The 20084-nt window shown below is 42.6% G+C and overlaps 1 protein-coding gene and 1 pseudogene across 7 annotated transcripts in view; one reads left to right on the top strand and one right to left on the bottom strand.

Moving 5' to 3' along the window:
- ZNF81 (zinc finger protein 81) overlaps positions 1-20084 on the bottom strand; it is a 117054-nt gene that overhangs the window by 72269 nt on the left and 24701 nt on the right. For 2 of the 7 annotated variants that reach the window (XM_085007798.1, XM_085007799.1), the window contains 3 exons: positions 18530-18671; positions 14631-14878; positions 6112-6354 (listed from right to left, as the gene is read on the bottom strand). In XM_085007798.1, coding sequence (XP_084863924.1) covers positions 6112-6183 — 72 coding nt within the window. In that variant the 5' untranslated portion in view covers positions 6184-6354; positions 14631-14878; positions 18530-18671. Of the gene's footprint in view, positions 1-6111; positions 6355-14254; positions 14326-14630; positions 14879-18529; positions 18672-20084 lie in introns of those variants that run through there. The other 5 variants (XM_021080394.2, XM_085007797.1, XM_021080395.2 and 2 more) reach the window with 3 other exon arrangements.
- Positions 10504-10862, top strand: LOC146394578 (ribosomal biogenesis factor pseudogene; annotated as a pseudogene).

Here is a 20084-nt window from a genome sequence, read left to right as displayed (position 1 = left end):
TTAAGCACTCTGAAAATTTTTTGTCATATGCTGGCCAACCTCAATAAAAAAAAAAAGTGGTAAAACAAACCATGATACAGAAATGAAATCTTTCACAGTTCCTGCCAAAATAACAGGGGGCCAAGAGAGGATCATGACCCGCAAACAAAATAAAGTGGAAATGAACAAAGATTTAAAAGTATAATGGAGAAAAAAATAACAGACACGTGGAAAAGATGAAATTCAATATACATATAATTTGTGTCCCTAAAGAATTAACCCAAACTAATGGAACAGGCGAGCCCTCAAATATAGGGTTCAAGGAAAACTTACAACAAATAAAAGGAAATAGTAGTATACAAACCTTGTCAGTTAATAGATGGTTTTAACACCTAGAACATTAATTATATTTTATAAAGTTAACGTTACAAAGGTATCCACTTAAAGAACCAAAAAAGAATCCAACCACTCCAAATCATCAGAAGGAACACAAAACATGGCAAAATAGAGCATGTCGTGAATGATATAACAAAGAAGTATTAACAACTAGCAGGCAGAACATTAAACACATCTTTCATGTGTTGTATCAAAAACCCCCAATCCATCCCTCCTACATTCACATATCTTGTGATACACCATATTGGAAAAGAACATGAAAAAGAATGTATATATATGTATAACTGACTCACTTTGCTGTAGAACATCAGTCAACACGACATTGTAAATCAATGACACTTCAACAAAATAATTTTTAAGAATTCACAAAGACTCACAGAATGACGAAGGTAAAAAGGATGAGCAAGGGTGTATCAGAAAACGCTGGGAGAAAGGAAGCAAGGTCTCCCTTCGAGGCAGAGGAGAATTCTTGGACAAAAGAAGGAAACAAGACAAAGGAAGATACTTTATAAAGGTATAAGAAGTGCCAAGAGAAAGGAAGCCAAGGTCTCCATTTTAATACCAGGAAGAGGAGAATTGTGGGAAAGGATTCAACAAGACAAAGGAGGACAATTTACAGAGATAAAAAGATGATCCAAAATGAAGAACCTGGATGTCATTAATGAACCCCCATTGCTTCATCGACCATCCCTAGGGTGAGTCTGGGGAAGGAATGGAAGGGTGGGATGCTCGACCTTGATACGTCTTAAAATCAAGACTGGATGTTGACTTTTATCAAATCACACCTCTCGGATGCTATGTTAACATGATGGATTATATAGAGATTTCGTAATGCCGAACCATGTGCTCAGAATAATTGCTTTTTAAAGGCACTGCTGGATTCTGATGGATGATACGTATTTCATTTATAATTGCTCCATTGCTATTAACAAGTGAGACTGATCTATAATCAGCCAATTCTCTTTTGTCAGGATTTTGAAAGAAAACATTAAACAGAAAGTATAACAGACCCTCAGGAAGGTAAGATTCTGGCCAGGATGTCGAATATGGAGTGGGAATGGGAGCTTCGAGCATAATAAGGAAAGAGCTGAGGGCTAGGGAGCTGGTTCAACTAAGACTCTTAGGACCTGCATAGAAGAGCAAGGGAGAGCTGCAGGGGGAGGGATCCCGACCCCCAACCCCACTTTGAGGAAGCAAGTTCCTGGCCTGAAACCCAACCAGCAGCAGAAGACATTAAGCATACACAGCTGGTTTTGTCCCTGAACTTGCAGGAACTACTTATCTGGTGAAACACCCTAGCTGTCAGGGCACTGGGGGTCAAGGAAGGATGCTTGGAGATGGAAAATACTACTGCGTGTTATATGCTTTGGGCAGGTACCAGGACAGAAGGGGAAAGGTGATGCCATAGGAAACAGAGGAGCCACCTGGAGGAGAGGGGGAGGGGCTCAGGGGAGAGTTCGAGTCTTTCAAACAGGAAGGAAAGTCCATGGATACAGGAATGGAAGACATAAAAGCATTCAAATCTCTCATTTTCCCTCTACCTGCAAGTTTTGCTTCACTGCCTAAACTTTAAAATAGGCCACCTCTGTTTAAAATCATTCACCTCTGTTATGGACTGAATGTATACCCCTAAAAAATTTTTTTTGCCTTTTTAGGGCCACACCTGTGGCATATGGAGGTTCTCAGACTGGGGGTCAAGTTGGAGATGCAGCCGCCGGCCTACGCCAGAGCCACAGCAACGCCAGATCCAAGCTATGTCTGCAACCTACACCATAGCTCACCGCAACGCCGGATCCGTAACCCACGGAGCGAGGCCAGGGATCGAACCCGCAACCTCATGGTTCCTAGTAGGATGTGTTTCCACTGCGGCAGGATGGGAACTCCAAAACAGGCATTCTTATACAACTGATATGACCCACCAAGAAGGTCAGTTTGCTATATGGATCAAAAATGAAAATGCATATATATTGCTTGTCCTGAGAATTACACTTGCAGAATTTTCTCTATAAACATACTCCTTTATGTACAAGGATTTTCACTACAGCTCTGTTTGTGATAGCAAAAAGGTTGGAAATATCTGAAACATCTTTTAACGGGGGCCAGCTAATGTGGTATAACCATATAAGGGAATAAGATTCAGCCTTTAAAAAGAATGAAGCAACTCTTTATGTCTACTGACATTTAATGATCACCAAGCTTCATTGTTAAAGGAAAAAAGTGTTGGAAGTTTAAAAATGGATAGAGCATGTATGTGTGTATGGTTTTCTCTTTTGCTGTTTTTCTTTTCATGGCCACACCTGCAGGATATGGAGGTTCCCAGGCCAGGGGTTGAATCGGAGCTGCAGCTGCCAGCCTACACCGCAGCCATGGCAACACCAGATCTAAGCCACATATGCAACCTACACTGCAGCTTGTGGCAATGCTGGATCCTTAACCCACTGACGGAGGCCAGTGGATCGAATCCATATCCTCACAGAGACTATGTCAGGTCCTTAACCTGCTGAGCCACAACAGGAACTCCTGTGTGTGTATGTGTGTTGCTGCTTTTGGAAAGGTTATATGGTGGACTGGGCTCAAAACTGCAAAGCATATATTTTCCTTTTCAAAAGATTTTTATGAAATATAATACTCATGTAGAAAAATATGACACATAAATATTTGGCTTAACTAATAATTCCAGGCAAATACCTCCCTAATTTCCACCCTGGTCTGGAAACAGAATGTTGCCAGCACTTAGCCCAGAAGGCTTCCTCATGCCTCTTTCCCTCCTTCTCCCGGCCTCCCCATCAGTCATGGAAAGCACTCTCCTGCCTCTGTTGGTAAGCACTTGCTTTCAAGTTTTACCACCTAGGAGTTCCCTAGTGGTACAGTGGGTTAAGGACCTGTCATCAGCACTGCTACGGCTCGGGTCGCTGCTGTGGCAAAGGTTCAATCCCTGGCCTGGGAATGTCTGCCTGCCACGGGCGTGACCAAAAAAAAATTTTTTTACTTTGTTTTTTCATTATTTTTAAAAATTTATTATTCTTTTTTTTTAGGGCCACACCTGTGGCATATGGAAGTTCCCAGGCTAGGAGCTGAATCAGAGTTGTGGCTGCCGGCCTACACCACAGCCACAGCAATGCCACATCTGAGCTGTGTATGCGACCTACACCACAGCTCACAGTAATGCCGGATCCTTAACCCAGTGAGTGAGGCCAGGGATCGAACCTGCATCCTCATGGATACTAGTCGGGTTTGTTTCCACTGAGCCACAATGGGGACTCCTGATAAAAAAAATTAATAAAAAAAAAAGTTTCACTACTTAACCATACATCCCTACGCAACATGGTTTTGTTTTGCTTGTCTTGAAACTTTACATAAATCGAAACAATACGAATTCTTTTGTGCCTGGTTTCTTTCATTCAACATTCTGTTCAGTGTACGTGTCCCTTCTACTACCGACAGACATTTAAGTTATTTCTGGTTTCTGGCTGTTATAAGCAATGCTACAGGGAGCATTTATACATGCATCCTGGTACCTGAGCCAAGGATTGCTCTTGAGGATTTTCCTAGAACTGTCATCTCATACGATGCTTTGATGAAGAAGGCTAAAATTGTTTTCCAAAGAGACTGTGCCAATTTACACTCCCACCAGCGGCACATGACCTGCTGATAGGAGCTAATATATCAGCAGCTATCTGTGCTGAAATGAGTATGTGAGCTGTTGATATGGCCCCTTATCCTTGCTAACGCTTCGTTGTCCGGGCTTCTCCGTTGTAGCCATTTCGGTGGGAGTGGAGTGGTATTACATTGTGGTTTAACTTTTGCATTTCCCTATGACTAGTGAGATGGAGTTCCGTGGCAGGTGTTATTAGCCATTCCGTTATCATCTTCTGTTACATAACTATTCAAGTAAGGCCTCTGGCTACCGGGTGGTCTGCTTTTGTTTATTGTTTTGTCGTCCTTTATACATCCTGAGTATTAAGTCCTCTACTGTCTACCTCTTCTCACACTCTGTGGCTGGTGATTTTCTTCTCGGTGGAAGCAATTATCATAAAAGTCAGGAGAGTTCTTATCTTTGGGAGTAGGGTGATTAGGGAATGCTGACTATGGATACTTTCTAGAGTTACACAGTGAAAAAACATCAAGCTGGACATATCTGTTGTGCATCCTTTTCTGTATATAGGTTATATTTTAAAATATTTTTTAATTTTTTTTGTCTTTTTGCCATTTCTTGGGCCGCTCTCACGGCATATGGAGGTTCCCAGGCTAGAAGTCAAATCAGAGCTGTAGCTGCCAGCCTACACCAGAGCCACAGCAACGCGGGATCCGAGCCGCCTCTGCCACCTACACCACAGCTCACGGCAATGCCAGATCCTTAACCCACTGGGCAAGGCCAGGGATCGAACCCGCAACCTCATGGTTCCTAGTCGGATTCGTTAACCACTGCGCCACGACGGGAACGCCCTAAAATATTTTTTAAAAGATAGGCTGGGAGTTCCGATTGTGGCTCAGCGGTCACGAGCCCGACGAGTACCCCTGAGGACACGGGATTTCCTGGAGGATGGCAAACAGAAGACACCGAGGTCACAGCTGTGTGTGGAGCTGAGAGAGCAACCAGACCAGCCTTTCAGCAAGGCAACAAGGTCCAGGAGAGATTTCTTCAAAGAGAAGATACAGATGCCCCGAGCTGAGACAGCAAACCCTTGGTACTAGCTGTGTTAATGTGGGCCCGATGCTTTTTCTCTATGCCCCAGTTTCCCCCTCTATAAAATGGGACTAGCAATGCCATCTACTGCTTGAGGTTGTTATGAAGATGAGTTAGTATATGCAGTGTGGGTGTAACAGTGCCGGACACAGAGTAAACATTATAAGAGTGTTTATAATTACGGTCGTTATGATTATCACCTAGTATGTTTGAATAATATACAGAGAAGAGATTTAAACAACTGGAAAGAATTTGGAGTCAAATTTCTGAGATATAGATATATATATAGAGAGAGAGAGGGAGTAAAGCGAAGAAATGACTAAAGCAGAAAATTACTAATTCTAGGGAAAAGAAAAAGTTCTGCAAAAAATAGTAATCACAGCATGAATACTACATGATTCAACTATAAACAGTCACAGGAATAAACACTGATGGCAGAGCTGATCAAAACAGTGACAACTAGACGTAAAACTAGAGGTTAGTGTGTACGTGAGTAGGGGCTGCACGGAAAATCTAAATCTCGGCCTTCCAGAGTGGAAAGTCAATAGATAATATCCAAAACTAAAAAAAAAAAAAAAAAGAAAGAAAGAAAAGAAAGAAAGAAAAAGAATCCATTAAAAAGATTATGAAGCCTTGCTTCTAGGGAGCTAGAATCTAGGCGAAACAAAGCAGGGAGGGGGCATTGTTTTAAGAAGACTTAGAGAACGATTTGTTATCTTTTGCCCCTTGTGAATAAAACTAGAAATTATTTCAAATTACAAAGTGGCAAGAGATATTCCTAAAAAATAGACAAGAATGATAAAAGGGTTATCAACCTTCATACTTTAAAAAAAAAAAAAAAACCTGTTTTCAAATCCATAAGCTAAAACAAATCAGCAGTGGAGAGAAGAAAATTCACATAAGGGAAATGAATTAACCAATAAAAATCCCCTGATTATGCTGCCTGGTTTTTTTTTTTTTTAAAAAAAGTCATACAAATTAGAATAATGAGATACTATCTTTCATTCTGGATGAATTCCTACCCCGAGGCACCTCTTCCTCCTCTTTACCTCGCAGGAGCTGTCAGGTGCCCCCGTAGTTAGGGCCAGGGAAGGCCCATGAGAGCTCCGGTGGGCTGGCATCTTCTTGCTGGGCCTCAGTGCTTGGGCTTTCTTGCAGAAGACTCCTTTCTTCCCTGGAGCCCAAGGCCGGGAGAGTTGGTGGACTCACCAGAGCTGCTGGGGCCAGAAGGAAGATCCTGCAGCCTTGACTACAGGGTCTGGCCCAGGGGCTCCACAGAGACGCCAAGAAACCTGGAAAGACAGGGTCCACATGGTCAGGCACTCGGCATTCACCCCATAAACTCTTCCTGAGGGCACTGGATACCGTGGAATAGACAAAGCCACGTTACACACCTGTTCTGGTTATCAAAATGGAATATGAGGAGTTCTTGGCGTGGCTCTGTGGAAACGAATCTGATGGGTATCCATGAGGACACAGGTTCAATCCCTGGCCTTGTTCAGGGGTTACGGATCCGGCATTGACATGACCTGTGGTGTAGGTCACAGATCTGGTCTCGGATCTGGCGTGGCTGTGGCTGTGGTGTAGGCCGGTGGCTACAGCTCTGATTCAGCCCCCTAGCCTGGGAACCTCCACATGCCATGGGTGTGGCCCTAAAAAAGACAAAAAAAAAAAAAGGAATATGAGGGGCTCCTGCTGTGTCACAACGGGATCAGCAGTGTCTCTGCAGTGCCAGGACACAGGTTTGATCTCCGGCCTGGCACAGTGAGTTAAAGGATTTGACTTGGTCACACACGCGGTGTAGACCACAACTGTGGCTTAGATCGGACCCCTGACCCGGAACTCTATATGTCATAGGGTAGCCCCCCCCCCAAAAAAAAGGAATATGAATGAGACCATGAGATCTAGACTAAAATTAATAAAGATTTAAATTCTAGCTTTGCAACTTCTAGCTATAGGAATACGAAAATGTTTCTTCTGGTTTTTTCCAAAACGAATTAAAACTATTTATCACAAGGGATTGTGAAAATTAAATGATGATGTTTTTAAGACACTCAAAACTACAATGGCCCAGGTAAACATTTAATTCATATTAGCAAGTATTGTTACTACAAGGAATCATGTAATGTGCAGAAGGAGGTACCTCATTTAATTTGTACACCAATCCTGTCATCTATGGTTGCTGTAATTATTATTATTTCATTTTATGCATACAGAAACAGCTGGCTTCAAAGTTCACATTCTCAATGGTACATCACATGGTACATTTTGCTTTTTTATTTTTATTTTTATTTTTTTGTCTTTTTAGGGTAGCACCCACGGCATGTGGAAGTTCCCAGGCCAGGGGTCGAATCAGAGCTGTAGCCATTGGCCTACACCACAGCCACAGCAACACCAGCTCTGAGCCTCATCTGCAACTTACACCATAGCTCATGGCAATGCCAGATCCTTAACCCACTGAGCGAGGCCAGGGATCGAACCCACATCCTCATGGATACTAGTCGGGTTGTTAACCTCTGAGCCACGAAGGGAACTCTCACATGGTACCTTTTAAGTGAGAGGCTCAAAATAAATGCAGTTCTATTCAATGGATGCTGAAATCAGGACTATAATTTGGAATAAAAATGTCAAGTAAATTTCTTTAAGCAGAAGAGAGATGTCATGAGGAAAATACTAATAGCCTGGGACTAAAATTTTAATTACCCCAAAAACATCCAGAGGTAAAAACTGCTTCTCCTGTTGAGGGAACTAGGGAGGGAAGGTTGTCTCTAGGTCTAAGCCAAGGTGCAATTTCATCATGATCAACTAATACAGGCACTACAGATTAAGTCATTCTTGTTGGGAAAGGGAAAATATCATACACAATGAAGACGAACTTGGAGTTCTCGTCATGGCTCAGTGGTTAACAAATCCGATTAGGAACCATAAGGTTGCGGGTTCGATTCCTGGCCTTGCTCAGTGGGTTAAGGATCCGGCGTTGCCGTGAACTGTGGTGTAGATGGCAGAGGCGGCTCGGATCCCACATAGCTGTGGCTGTCGTGTAGGCTGGTGGCCACAGCTCCTAGATCCCTAGCCTGGGAACCTCCATATGCCACGGGAGCGGCCCAAGAAAATGGCAAAAAAAGAAGAGGAACTTAAGACAACAGAAGTAAAACATGGGATGAGGGAGTTCCTGTTATGGCTCAGTGGAAACGAATTCAACTAGTATCCATGAGGATGTAGGTTCGATCCCTGGCCTCGCTCAGTAGGTTAAGGATCCAGCGTTGCCCGAGCTGTGGTCTAGGTCGCCGACGCGGCTCAGATCTGGTGTTGCTGTGGCTGTGGTGTAGGCCAGCAGCTGCAGCTCGGATTCAGCCCCTAGCCTGGGAACTTCCACATGCCGTGGGTGTGGCCCGAAAAAGCAAAATAAAGAAAGAAAGAATGTGTCCCAAAAGAAGATCTGGTAGACGTTTTAATGTTGGGAATTGACAAGCTATATTCTCTGGTCATAGTATACAATGCTCGACATCAGTAGTCCTTAGAGAAATACAATCAAAACCAAAAATGTTCCATTCAGTAGGAGGCCATATCCATTAGGATGGCTTAAAACAAAAAAGACAGTATCGAGTGTTGATGAGGTGTGAATAAATCTGAGCTCTCATACACTGCTGGGAGAATTGTAAAACGGTGCGGCCATTCTGGAAAACAGGATGGCAGTTCCTCAAAATGCTACCCATAAAGTCATCATATGCTCCAGCAATTCCACCCCTAGGTCTCTACCAAGAGAAATAAAAACACACATCCACTGCAAAAGGTGTACACGAATCGATCCCTGGCCCGGGAAATTCCACATGCTGTAGGTGTGGCCGAAAACAAACAAACAAACAAAACGTGTACACAAATATTCACAGCAGCATTATTCATAGTAGCCAAAAAGTGGAAACCACTTAAATATTCATCAACTGATAAAGAGGACAGGCAAACAAAACGTGTGGTTTCCATCAAATGATGAACAGATATGGGGAGTGCCCACTGTGGCTCAGAGATCACAAACCCAACTAGAATCCATGAGGATATAGGTTCAATCCCTGGCCCCACTCAGTGTGTTCAGGATCCAGTGTTGCCATGAGCTGTGGTGTAGGCTGCAGACACAGCTCAGATCCCACATTGCTATGGCTGCGGTGCAGGCAAGCAGCTGCAGCTCCAGTTCAACCCCTAGCCTGTGAAGCTCCATATGCCACAGGCACAGCCCTTAAAAAAAAAAAAAAAAGGAATATTATTGGGCGATAAAAAATAAGTACCCACACATGCTTATATATAACATGAATGAACCTTGAAATCATTCTGTTACATGTAAGAAGACAGTCACAAAGGACCATATATTTCATGATTCCGTTTATATAAAATGTCCAAAATAGGCAAATATATAGAGACCGAAAACTGATTAGAACTTGCCTAGGGCTGAAAGTGTGGGGTGACAGGAATGGCGAATGTCTGCTAATACGTGTCTCCCTCTCGCTCCCTCTCCTGCTTTCTGGGGTGTTGCAAATGTTCTAAAATTAGATTGTGATGATTGCACAGCACTGTGAATGCATTAAAAACCATTGGATTTTGGTTTTGGTTTAAATGGTGAATTTTATGGTATTGAATATGCCTAAATAAGTCTGTTATAGATATCTGGATAAGTAAATCTGTTTTTTTTTGTTGTTGTTGTTGTTTGCCATTTCTTGGGCCGCTCCCACGGCATATGGAGGTTCCCAGGCTAGGGGTCGAATCAGAGCTGTAGCCACCGGCCGACACCACAGCCACAGCAACACGGGATACAAGCCACATCTGCAACCTACACTACAGCCCACGGCAACGCCAGATCCTTAACCCACTGAGCGAGGCCAGGGATCGAACCCAAAACCTCATGGTTCCTAGTTGGATTTGTTAACCACTGAGCCATGACGGGAACTCCAGTAAATCTGTTTTAAAAGAAAAGAAACGCTTTCCTAAATAACCCAGGATCAAGGTTAGAAATCAATACAGAAGCGCTACGATTTTTACCAGAAGTCATGGAATGCACTAAAGTTGTATACAGAGTGAAATTTATAGATTTGAATGGCTTTATTTTTCATTAAAAATATATATAACAGGGAGTTCCCATTGTGGCACACCGGAAACGAATCTGACTAGTAACCATGAGTTTGCAGGTTCAGTCCTTGGCCTCGCTCAGGGGGTTAAAGATCTGGCATTGTTGTGAGCTGTGGTGTAGGTCGAAGGTGTGGCTCGGATCCCACCCTGCTGTGGCTATGGCATAGGCCGGCGGCTGCAGCTCCGATTCGATCTCTAGCCTGGGAACCTCCATATGATGTGGGTGCGGCCCCCCTCTCCCCAAAAAGCTAAATAAATAAATAAATACATAAATAGATACAACGGGTGAAGATGGTGTCACCTGGAGCTTAAGCAGCTGCACAAGGGTATTGAAAACAATGGCCAAAAACAAACTAAGAGGGCAGAAGTCCAAAAATGTATTCCATATATCCAGCCCAAAAACTTTAAGGTTAAAAATACAGCAAAACCAGTTACCGCTAATCCTAAGAAGATAAACATTTTCAGTGATGAAAAAGTTAATAGAGTGAAAAAAGCTTTTAAAGATGTACAAAAGGAATTTGCACATTTCTCAAAAGGCCTTTCTCTTGAACGTCTGCAGAAACAGCTGATTCCTCAGCAGTGCCATAAAAATGAACCAGTTAATGCTGATGAAGCCACAAGATTAATGGCTCAGCTGTCATACATTGGTGATGTATCAAATTCCCCCCAAAGATCAACAAATTAAATGTTTCATACCATTAGTAAATAAAACAAGAGCTTATATATTCAGCCTGAAACATCAGAAGCAGAAAAAAACAAAATTAAGCAACCCCCCCAAAAAGGAAAGTTGTAATTAATTTTAAAAAACCTTAAATAAATCAAATAAATATAATAATAAGAGTTTAAATAAAACTAAGAGTTGGTCCTTTAAAATGACCAATGTCACAGATAACTCCATAGCAAATGAGATAAAGAACAGTTAAAAAACAGATATAGATACACACATGTATGAAAATACTACCCATCAAAATTTGTGGGATGCAGATAAAGCAGTGTTGAGAGGGAAATTTATAATCCTAAATGTCTATGTTAGAAAAGAATTAAGGTATTAAATCAACAAGGTAAGCTCCCACCACAAGATACTATGAAAGGAAAAGCGAAGTAAACCCAAAGCAAGCAGAAGGAAGTAATAAATGTAAGAGCAGAAATCGATGGAATTGAGAACAGAAAAACAAGAGCGAAAAACCAATGAAACCAAACGCTGGTTTTTTAAACAGATTGATAAAATTGATAATCCTCTAGCAAAACTGACAAAGATAAAAAGAGCGAAGACACAAATTACCAGCATCAGAAATGAAATAGGAGATATAACTATATATTCTCCAGCCATTAAAAGAAAAGGGAACACGAAAATTAACTCAGAATGGACTAAAGACCTAAATGTAAGGCCGGATACTATAAAACTCTCAGAGGAAAGCATAGGCTGAACACGCTGACATAAATTGCAGCATTATCTTTTTGGATCCACCTTCGAGAGTAATGAAAAGAGAAACAAAAATAAACCAACAGGGCCTAATTAAACTTAAAAGCTTTTGTACGGCAAAGGAAATAATAAACAAAACAAAAAGACAGCCCACAGAATAGGAGAAAATATTTGCAAACGAAGAGACCAACAGTGATTAGTCTCCAAAATGTACAAACAGCTCATGCAGCTTCCTATCAAAAAAACAAACAACCCAGTCAAAAAGCGGGCAGATCTAAATAGACCTTTCTCCAAAGATATACAGATGGCCAAAAAAGCATATGAAAAGATGCTCAGCCTCACTAATTATCAGAGAAATGGAAGTCAAAACTACATGAGGTATCACTTCACACCAGTCAAAATGGCCATCATCAGAAAGTCTACAAATGGAGTTCCCTCATGGCCTAGCAGGTTAAAGATCTGGTGTGTCGATGCTGTGGCATGGATTTGATTCCCGGCACAGGAATTTGTGCATGCTGCAGGTGCAGTGAAAAAAAAAAAAAAAAGGTTTACAAACAATAAATGCTAGAAAGGTATGGAAAACCCACCCTGTTGGTGGGACTGTAAATTGGTACAGCCACTATGGAGAACAGTACGGAGGCTCCTTAAAAAACTAAAAACAGAACTATCGTATAATCTAGCAATCCCACTCCTGGGCATATATCCAGAGAAAACCATAATTCATAAAGAAACATGCACCCCAATGTCCACTGAAACACGATTTACAATAGCCCAAGACATGAACGCAGCCTCAATGTCCATCATCAGAGGAATGGATAAAGAAGATGCACATATATAAAATGGAATATTACTCAGCCATTAAAAAGAATGAAATAATGTCATTTGCAGCAAGATGTATGGACCTAAAGACTACCATACTGAGTAAAGTAAATAAGAAGAGAATGACAGATATCATATGATGTCACTTATATATAGAAAAAATTTTAAATGATACAAAATGAACTTATTTACAAAACAGAAACCTGCCTCACAGACTTCAAAAACAAACTTATGGTTAACCAAAGGGGAAATACAAGGGGAGGGATAAATGAGAAGTCTGGGATTAACATATACACACTACTATACATAAAATAGAAAAGTAACAAGGACCTACTAGCACAAGAAACTCTACTCAAGAGTCTGTAATAACCTATATGGGAATAGAATCTGAAAAAGAATGGATACGTGTGTATGTATAACCGAATCCCTTTGCTGTACACCTGAAACTAACACAACATTGTAAATCAACTCTACCCCAATATAAAATAAAAACAAAAAAAGAAATATCACAAGCTACTTTATGCACATAAATTCAAAAACGTGGGTGAAGCAGTCCAATTCCTCACAAAACAGAGGACCCCCCCCAAACTTAGCCACAATTAAATACATAGATACTCTAGAATGATATTAAATAGATAACCTGAATAGTCATTTAACTACTACAGAAATTGAAGCCACAATCAAAAAGCTTCCAAAAGAAAATTTCCAGGCCCAGATGGTTTCACTGGAGAATTCTACCAAACATTTAAAGAAAAAATTCTACACAATCTTCCAGAAAATAAGAGAACACTTCCTAACTCACTGATTGAGGACAGTATTACCCTAATACTAAAACCAAAGACAGTACAAAAAAAGAAAACTATAGACCAGTATCTCTCATGAACCTAGACACAAAAATCCTCAAAAAAATATTAACTAATCTCTCCTGTAATATATTAAAAAAAAAAAAGAAATATACACCACAACCAAGTACGGTTTATTCCAGAAATGAAAGGCTGGTTCAATATTCAAAAATCCCCCATACTAAGAGGCTAAAGAAGAAAAATCACAAGATCATATAAATTCATACAGTATTAACAAATTCAACACACAGTCTTGATAAAAGTGGACAGACACATAGATCACTGGAACATAACAGAGAACCTAGAAACGGCCCCACAAAAGTATGGCAAATTTAGACAAAGGTGCAGAACAAGTCAGTGGAAGAAATACAGTCTTTTTGACAAGTGGTGCTTGAGTAACTGGACATTCAAATAAATGGACCTCGATCTAAGTAAGTCTCACACTTTATACAAAACTTAACTCAAAATGGATCATGGACAGCAGGAAGGAGAAATGAGCAAATCACCATCACAGTGGAAACTTAATCACTCCTTTCTCTGCAACAGAATAAGCAAACCCAACAAAGTACAAATTTTGTAGAAAACAATTGACAGCTAAACGACTAAATATTATTTTCGAATTATACATGGAACTTTTATTTTAAAAAATTCACCAAGGACTAGGCCATGAGTCCCCCTCAGATTTCAAGAAATGAGCTTCACGTAGACATTTTTCCGACCACAGAAAACTAAGGTTAGAAGTCTCTTTAAAAGATAAACTTTAGTGAAACGAAAACGCACTTCTAAAGAATTCATGGGCAAAATAAAAATGATCAACTCCTAAAAAAACACTTGGGATATAATGCGCCAAACCTTGTGGGTCTCAGAGTGAACTTTAGGACCTTAATGTTGATATGAGAAAAGAGGAAAGCCTAAAAAACAACGAGCGAGTCATCCGACTACATTCAGAAAACCGATTCCATCACTGACCACACAGAATTCCACAACACTTACCCTCCCCAAGTCCCCATCACCTCCGCATCCCTCCGGTACACAGCACCGAGATCCTCTTGACAACAACTACTAAACCTCGGCTGAGAACCGCAGTTGCTTCCGGTCACCACCCCTAGCACCGCCCCTTCTCCGGGTTTGGGACTTCGCACGAAGGGGCGTGGTCCTGCGCACGCGCAAAACCACATTCGAAGCCGCGGTCAGCCAAGCGTCAACATGGGGATGTTACGGAGTCTGTGTTTAGGGGGGGCCTTCGGTGGCCCTCGGCTGCGCTATCAAGCGCCGAACATGGCCGCGCCCATGTTGTGCTTCCCTATGGGGTCCGCCATGTTGGAGGAGTGTCCATTCCGTACGGAGGATGAAACGTCTCTAAACTCACATTTGCGGAGCAGGGGCGCTGTCTCGCAGGTGTTGGAGAGCTCGCGTAGGGAAGTTTCTCTGGGCAGGCTTCCTGGAGGAGGGGTCTTTGGATCTGTACTCAGTGGATCTGTGTCATAACGTTCAGAGAAGCTGAGGGGCCCTCTGGAAAAACGCAGATGTGCCCGTGGTTCTTATCTCTTGGCGGATACCACAGCATGAGAAGAGGGGGGAGAAGCCAAGCTGGTTGCAGGTCTCTCCTAGAACATACTGCAAAGAAAGAAAGGGAAAAAAAAATCAGGGACCTGCAAGGCCACCCAGGATACAGCACTGGGAGGAAAAGTCAGTGTTAGAATCCCCTTTGTTGGGCTTGTGGGGTTGGCTGTGAGGTGTGGCTCCCCAAACCTACGTTATCTCCCACTCCAGCTACCTCAGCTAGAATAAAAGTTTGTACCAATGGTTTTTTTTATTTTTCCTTAATCTAATGCAGTAGGTCAATAAAAATATCTTTAGGAAACTTTATTATTTTTATTTTCTCATAAAGCAAAATCTATGTAGCAGTAATGCCCTTACTTTCCAAGTGTAGCTTTAAGGCAAGACTGATGCTGCCCTTCAACCAGCTTGTTACCCCTTATCACCTCCAGTATGGAAGGGCGAGAGATTCCCCTGCCCTCTGGGAGATGTCACTGGGGCAGAAAGGGAAGAAATCCTGCTGCTCTTCACCTGGGAATGCCTACTTAACGTTCAAAATCAAGTTCAGATAGCTCCTCCTCCAGGGAATCCTCCTGACAGAGGAAGAAGGCTCTGTGCCCTTTTCTGAATCCTCAGGTGAGGAAGGGAAGTTTTGAGGGGCTCAGGTGTGAACTGGCTGGATGATCGCATTCTGTCACATCCCCTGTGGGCTTCAGTTTGACACTCTGGAATGTACGGGTGTCCTATTTCAATCAGCCTAAGACCATCTGGGACTAATTTGTGGTCTGATAGATCTTTCAGTCAGTGAGGGAGACCACATACCAGAGAAACCATGGGGTAGATCACTAAACAAAGGAAAAAAAAAAAACAGAGTTATTATTGGATTCGGAGGAACAGTGCTGTCCTGATTAAATGTAAGTGAAGCAGTGGTTTGTAAACTTAAAGCAAAGCAGGCCTGTATGTGGACTGTAACGTGAGCCCATAATCCTGTTTCCTTGGAAACGAGAAAGATACACAATTTTGTGTCTAGGGCCCCCTTCTCTCTGCACCAGGGTTGGAAATCTTAGCTGCTCTTTGGTGGCTAAGTGACTTAGAATCTCCAGCAAGAGTGGGATGTTCTATTTGCACTGCTACCACTTCAAGCAGCAATTTCTAATAGTCTGTGATTGCAGAGAACAAAGTTTCTCAGTGACTAAGAAAGCAGGAGTCACTCAAAATAGGAATTCTTTATGGTGTTACGGCTGAAGGACATCCCCGGGGGAAATGTTTCCTGTTCACTTTCCATCTGACTTTATCCGTGTCTGTTCTCCCAGCCCTGTGAATGGCAGAGCAGATTTTTATACTCTGAGCTAATTTTTACTTTCTTAGAGGGTTGGACCCTGATTATCCCAGATTTTCTTTCTGCCCCCTATAACCCTGGTCTGGTGGGGTTTTGTTTGTTTGTTTGTTTGTTTGTTTTGAATGAATAAAGAAGAAATAGGATCAGTGAAAGCACTTTTGGCATGAATACATGTCTCATAGAGCACCAGGAATCACTGTTAATGTGTCATAATAGTACTATTAGACTAATAGACTATTGCAGAGAAGAAAGAAAGATAGAGCCAATAAACACATGAAGAGATGTTCAAAGTCACCAGTGGAGTTCCTGTTGTGGCTCAGCAGAAACGAACCCAACTAGTATCCATTAGTTTGCAGGTTCGATTCCTCAGTGTGTTAAGAGCCAGGTGGTATTGTGAGCTGTGGTGTAGGTCGCAGATGCGGCTCGGATACCGTGTGTGTTGCTGTGGCTGTGGTGTAGGATGGCAGCTGAAGCTCTGATTTGAACCCTAGCCTGGGAACCTCCATCTGCCGCCCCTACATTTAAAAAAAATTAGCGAATTAATGCCATTTGCAGCAACATGGATGCAACTAGAGGTTTTTTAAGTGAAGTAAGGCAGAAAGAGAAAGACAGATACCATAGGATATCAGGTATGGCACAGATGAACCTCTCTACAGAACAGAAATGGACTCACAGACACGGAGAACAGATTTGCGGTTGCCAAGGGGCGGGGGGAGGGAGTGGGATGGATGGGGAGTTTGAGGTCAGTAGATGCAAACTATTGCATTTAGAATGGATCAGCAGTGAGGTCCCACTGGACAGCACAGGGCACTGTGTCCAATCTCTTGGGACAGATGATGATGGAAGATAACATAAGAAAAAATAAAAATATGTATGACTTGATCACTTTGCTGTACAGCAGACACTGGCACCACATTATAAATCAACTATAATTTTTTAAAAAAGAGAACGTTTGCATGGAGGAAAAAAAAGAGAAAAGTCTGCATGGAGAAAAGTATTGTCCCTTCCTTGAAAGGGGTAAGAAAATATTTAGCAAGATGATGCCCAGAGATGCCACCCAGTGGTGGGATGAGCAGGGAGGCAAGCGCTCCAGGGCCTTGACACGTATTGTGGCTTCTGCCAAAAGCGCTCTGGCTCCAAAGCTCACTCCATCACACCACCCATGCAGCTGCTCAGATGTCTGTTCTTCAGAGGGTTTTTCCCCTGACCTACCCCACAACTCTCTAGCTCCTCGCCCTTCCTGCATTTTCTTCATAGCCTTCCTTTTTATTGGGAATGATCTTGTTCATTTACTGTGTGCTTATTTATTCGTGCAGTGATTTCTGCTTCTCACATATGTGGTGTGATCAACTGATTTATTTTTAGTATCTTTACCACACATGTGGTGAGCAGCAAAACACATACGCTGGATTCATTTCTGCATTCTTTTTTATTATTAAAGTATAGTTGATTTAGGGGGTCCCGTCATGGCTCAGAGATTAGCGAACCCAACTAGCATCCACGAGGACGAGGGTTCAATCCCTGGCCTCGCTCAGCGGGTTAAGGATCTGGAGTTGCCATGAGCTGTGGTGTAGGTCACAGATGCAGGTTGGATCCCGTGTTGCTGTGGCTCTGGCCTAGGCTGGCGGCTACAGTTCCCATTAGACCCCTAACCTGGGAACCTCCATATGCCTTGGGTGTGGCCCTAAATTTAAAAAAAAAAAAAAAAGATAGATGAGCAATGAGATCCTGCTGTGTAGCACTGGGAACTATATCTAGTCACTTATGATGAAGTATGATAATGTGAGAAAAAAAGAATCTCTACATGTATCTGTAACTGGGTCACCTTGCTGTACAGTAGAAAACTGACAGAACACTGTAAACCAGCTATAATGGAAAAAAAAATAAAAATCATTATATAAAAACAAAACAAACAAAAAAAGACCCCAAAAAAGTATAGTTGATTTACAGTACTGTGCCAATTTCTGCTGTACAGCAGTGACCCAACCATGTATGTATCTTTTCTTGGATTCATGTTCTTCAAAGATTAACTAGTCCCTCCAAAAGGCTCCGCAACCATTTCTGGATGACATGACTAATTAGAAAATTGATTTGGTATGAGTAATGCAGGAAATACTAGAGAGGGAGAACATCTACATATGTAAGACCGTATTTGTTCATTCAGCAAATATGTATTGATCACCAGTCACTGCTCTTGCTACTTGATGTTTGGTCAAACAAAATAGCCCCCAAATCCCCTAGCTTTGTGAACCTGAAAGAGAAGCAATAAGCATTGTTTGTTAAAAGATGATAACTGCTTAAGGGGGGTGGATAGAGCAGAGTGGTGTGAGTAGTAAATGCTGGGGGTGTCCCACTTTAAATAGGAAGATGAATTTCCTTTAAAACATTACCCCTGACTGCCATGAATCCTGAAGTGGCCCAGTCTTGAATCCTCATATTTTTGTGGGCATCTGGCTGAAGCCAAGGCAGAACACAAGGTCAGAATATTTTCGTATCTGCAACGAATGACGTAATGATGAGCTCTTCCTTGTCCTACAGTAGATGCAAAGAGTGATATCCACAGTCATCTTCTTTTTTCTTTTTTTTTCTTTTTTGTCTTTTGTCTTTTTTGGGCCACACCTGCAGCATATGGAGGTTCCCAGGCTAGGGGTCGAAGCGGAGATACAGCTGCCGGCCACAGCCACAGCCACGTGGAGATACAGCTGCCGGCCACAGCCACAGCCAGTGGGATCCCAGCCTCGTCTGCGACCTACCTACACCAGAGCTCACGGCAACGCTGGATCCTTAACCCACTGAGGGAGACCAGGGATCGAACCCGCATCCTCACGGATACTAGTCCAGTTCGTTAACCACCGAGCCATGACGGGAACTCCCCGGGTCTTCTGATCAGTCCTGTCTTGCATGCCTTCCTTTAGTAGGTGAAACATTATGATATTTACTGAGCGGGGCCCTCCGGACCAACAGCCACAACCATTTACATGTGTCAATAGATAGAAAGTAATGATACCTTATTTATTTTACACCCAGCTTTTTTTTTTTTTTTTTTCCTTTTTTGGCATATGGAAGTTCCCGGGCCAGGAATCAAATCTGAGCCACAGCTGTGACCTATGCTGCACCAATGCCGGCTCCTTATCCCTCTGTGCCACAGCAGGAACTCCTATTTTATACCCAGTTTTTTAATGGAAAAATTTCACACTCCCATTGGGTAATGATGGAGTCTGGCCCTCTACCATCCAGAATGTTGAACTGGGGCCTCGAAATGATGTGACTGATTTGAGAGCCCAAAGATATAAAGAACACCAGAGCTCGGGGCTAGGTCCTTTTAAATAGGACCTGGCGGGTCACAAGGGCCTTCAGCTGACATGGAGTCTCCTACCACTGTCAGCAAAGGTTTCCCACAGGAGGTATGTGAGCTGGATTTTTTTCTTTTCTTTTTAGGGCCACACCTGCCACGTAGGGAATTTCCCAGGCTAGGGGTCAATCGGAGCTGCAGCTGCCAGCCTACACCACAGGCACAGCAACACCAGATCCGAGCCGCATCTGTGACCTACACCACCACTCACAGCAATGCCGGAACCCTGACCCACTCACTGAGCGAGGTCCAGGGATGGAACCTGCATCCTCGTGGATACTAGTCAGGTTCTTAACCTTACATCGGTCAGAGAAAACAACCATTGGCCATATCAATTTAAAATTATTTCTTATTGACACCAAATATTATTTTAGTTGCAGTGACCCATGTAGGGTCTGATTGAAATTATGGACACATTTAGACCTTCACGCTCCACTCCTCTGCCTTATCCCGTCGCTCCCGCCCAAAACCTCTCTCCTGATGGTATCTCCCAGGAGGGTACAGTACCGCTCCATCTGCACTGCACCCCTTCTGCAATACTCCATAGTATCACCCTGAGAAGGCTCCTCTCTGCAACCTTGCCATGCCCCTGG

Source organism: Sus scrofa, chromosome X (genome assembly GCF_054392235.1).
Source record: "Sus scrofa isolate SSC_HxYL_T2T_F1_AM1 chromosome X, Sscrofa_HxYL_maternal_Yorkshire_Landrace_v2.0, whole genome shotgun sequence".
NCBI classification, from domain to species: Eukaryota; Metazoa; Chordata; class Mammalia; order Artiodactyla; family Suidae; genus Sus; species Sus scrofa.
The sequence above is the reverse complement of the archived record's forward strand: the minus strand, read 5'-3'. Positions and strand labels throughout refer to the sequence as shown.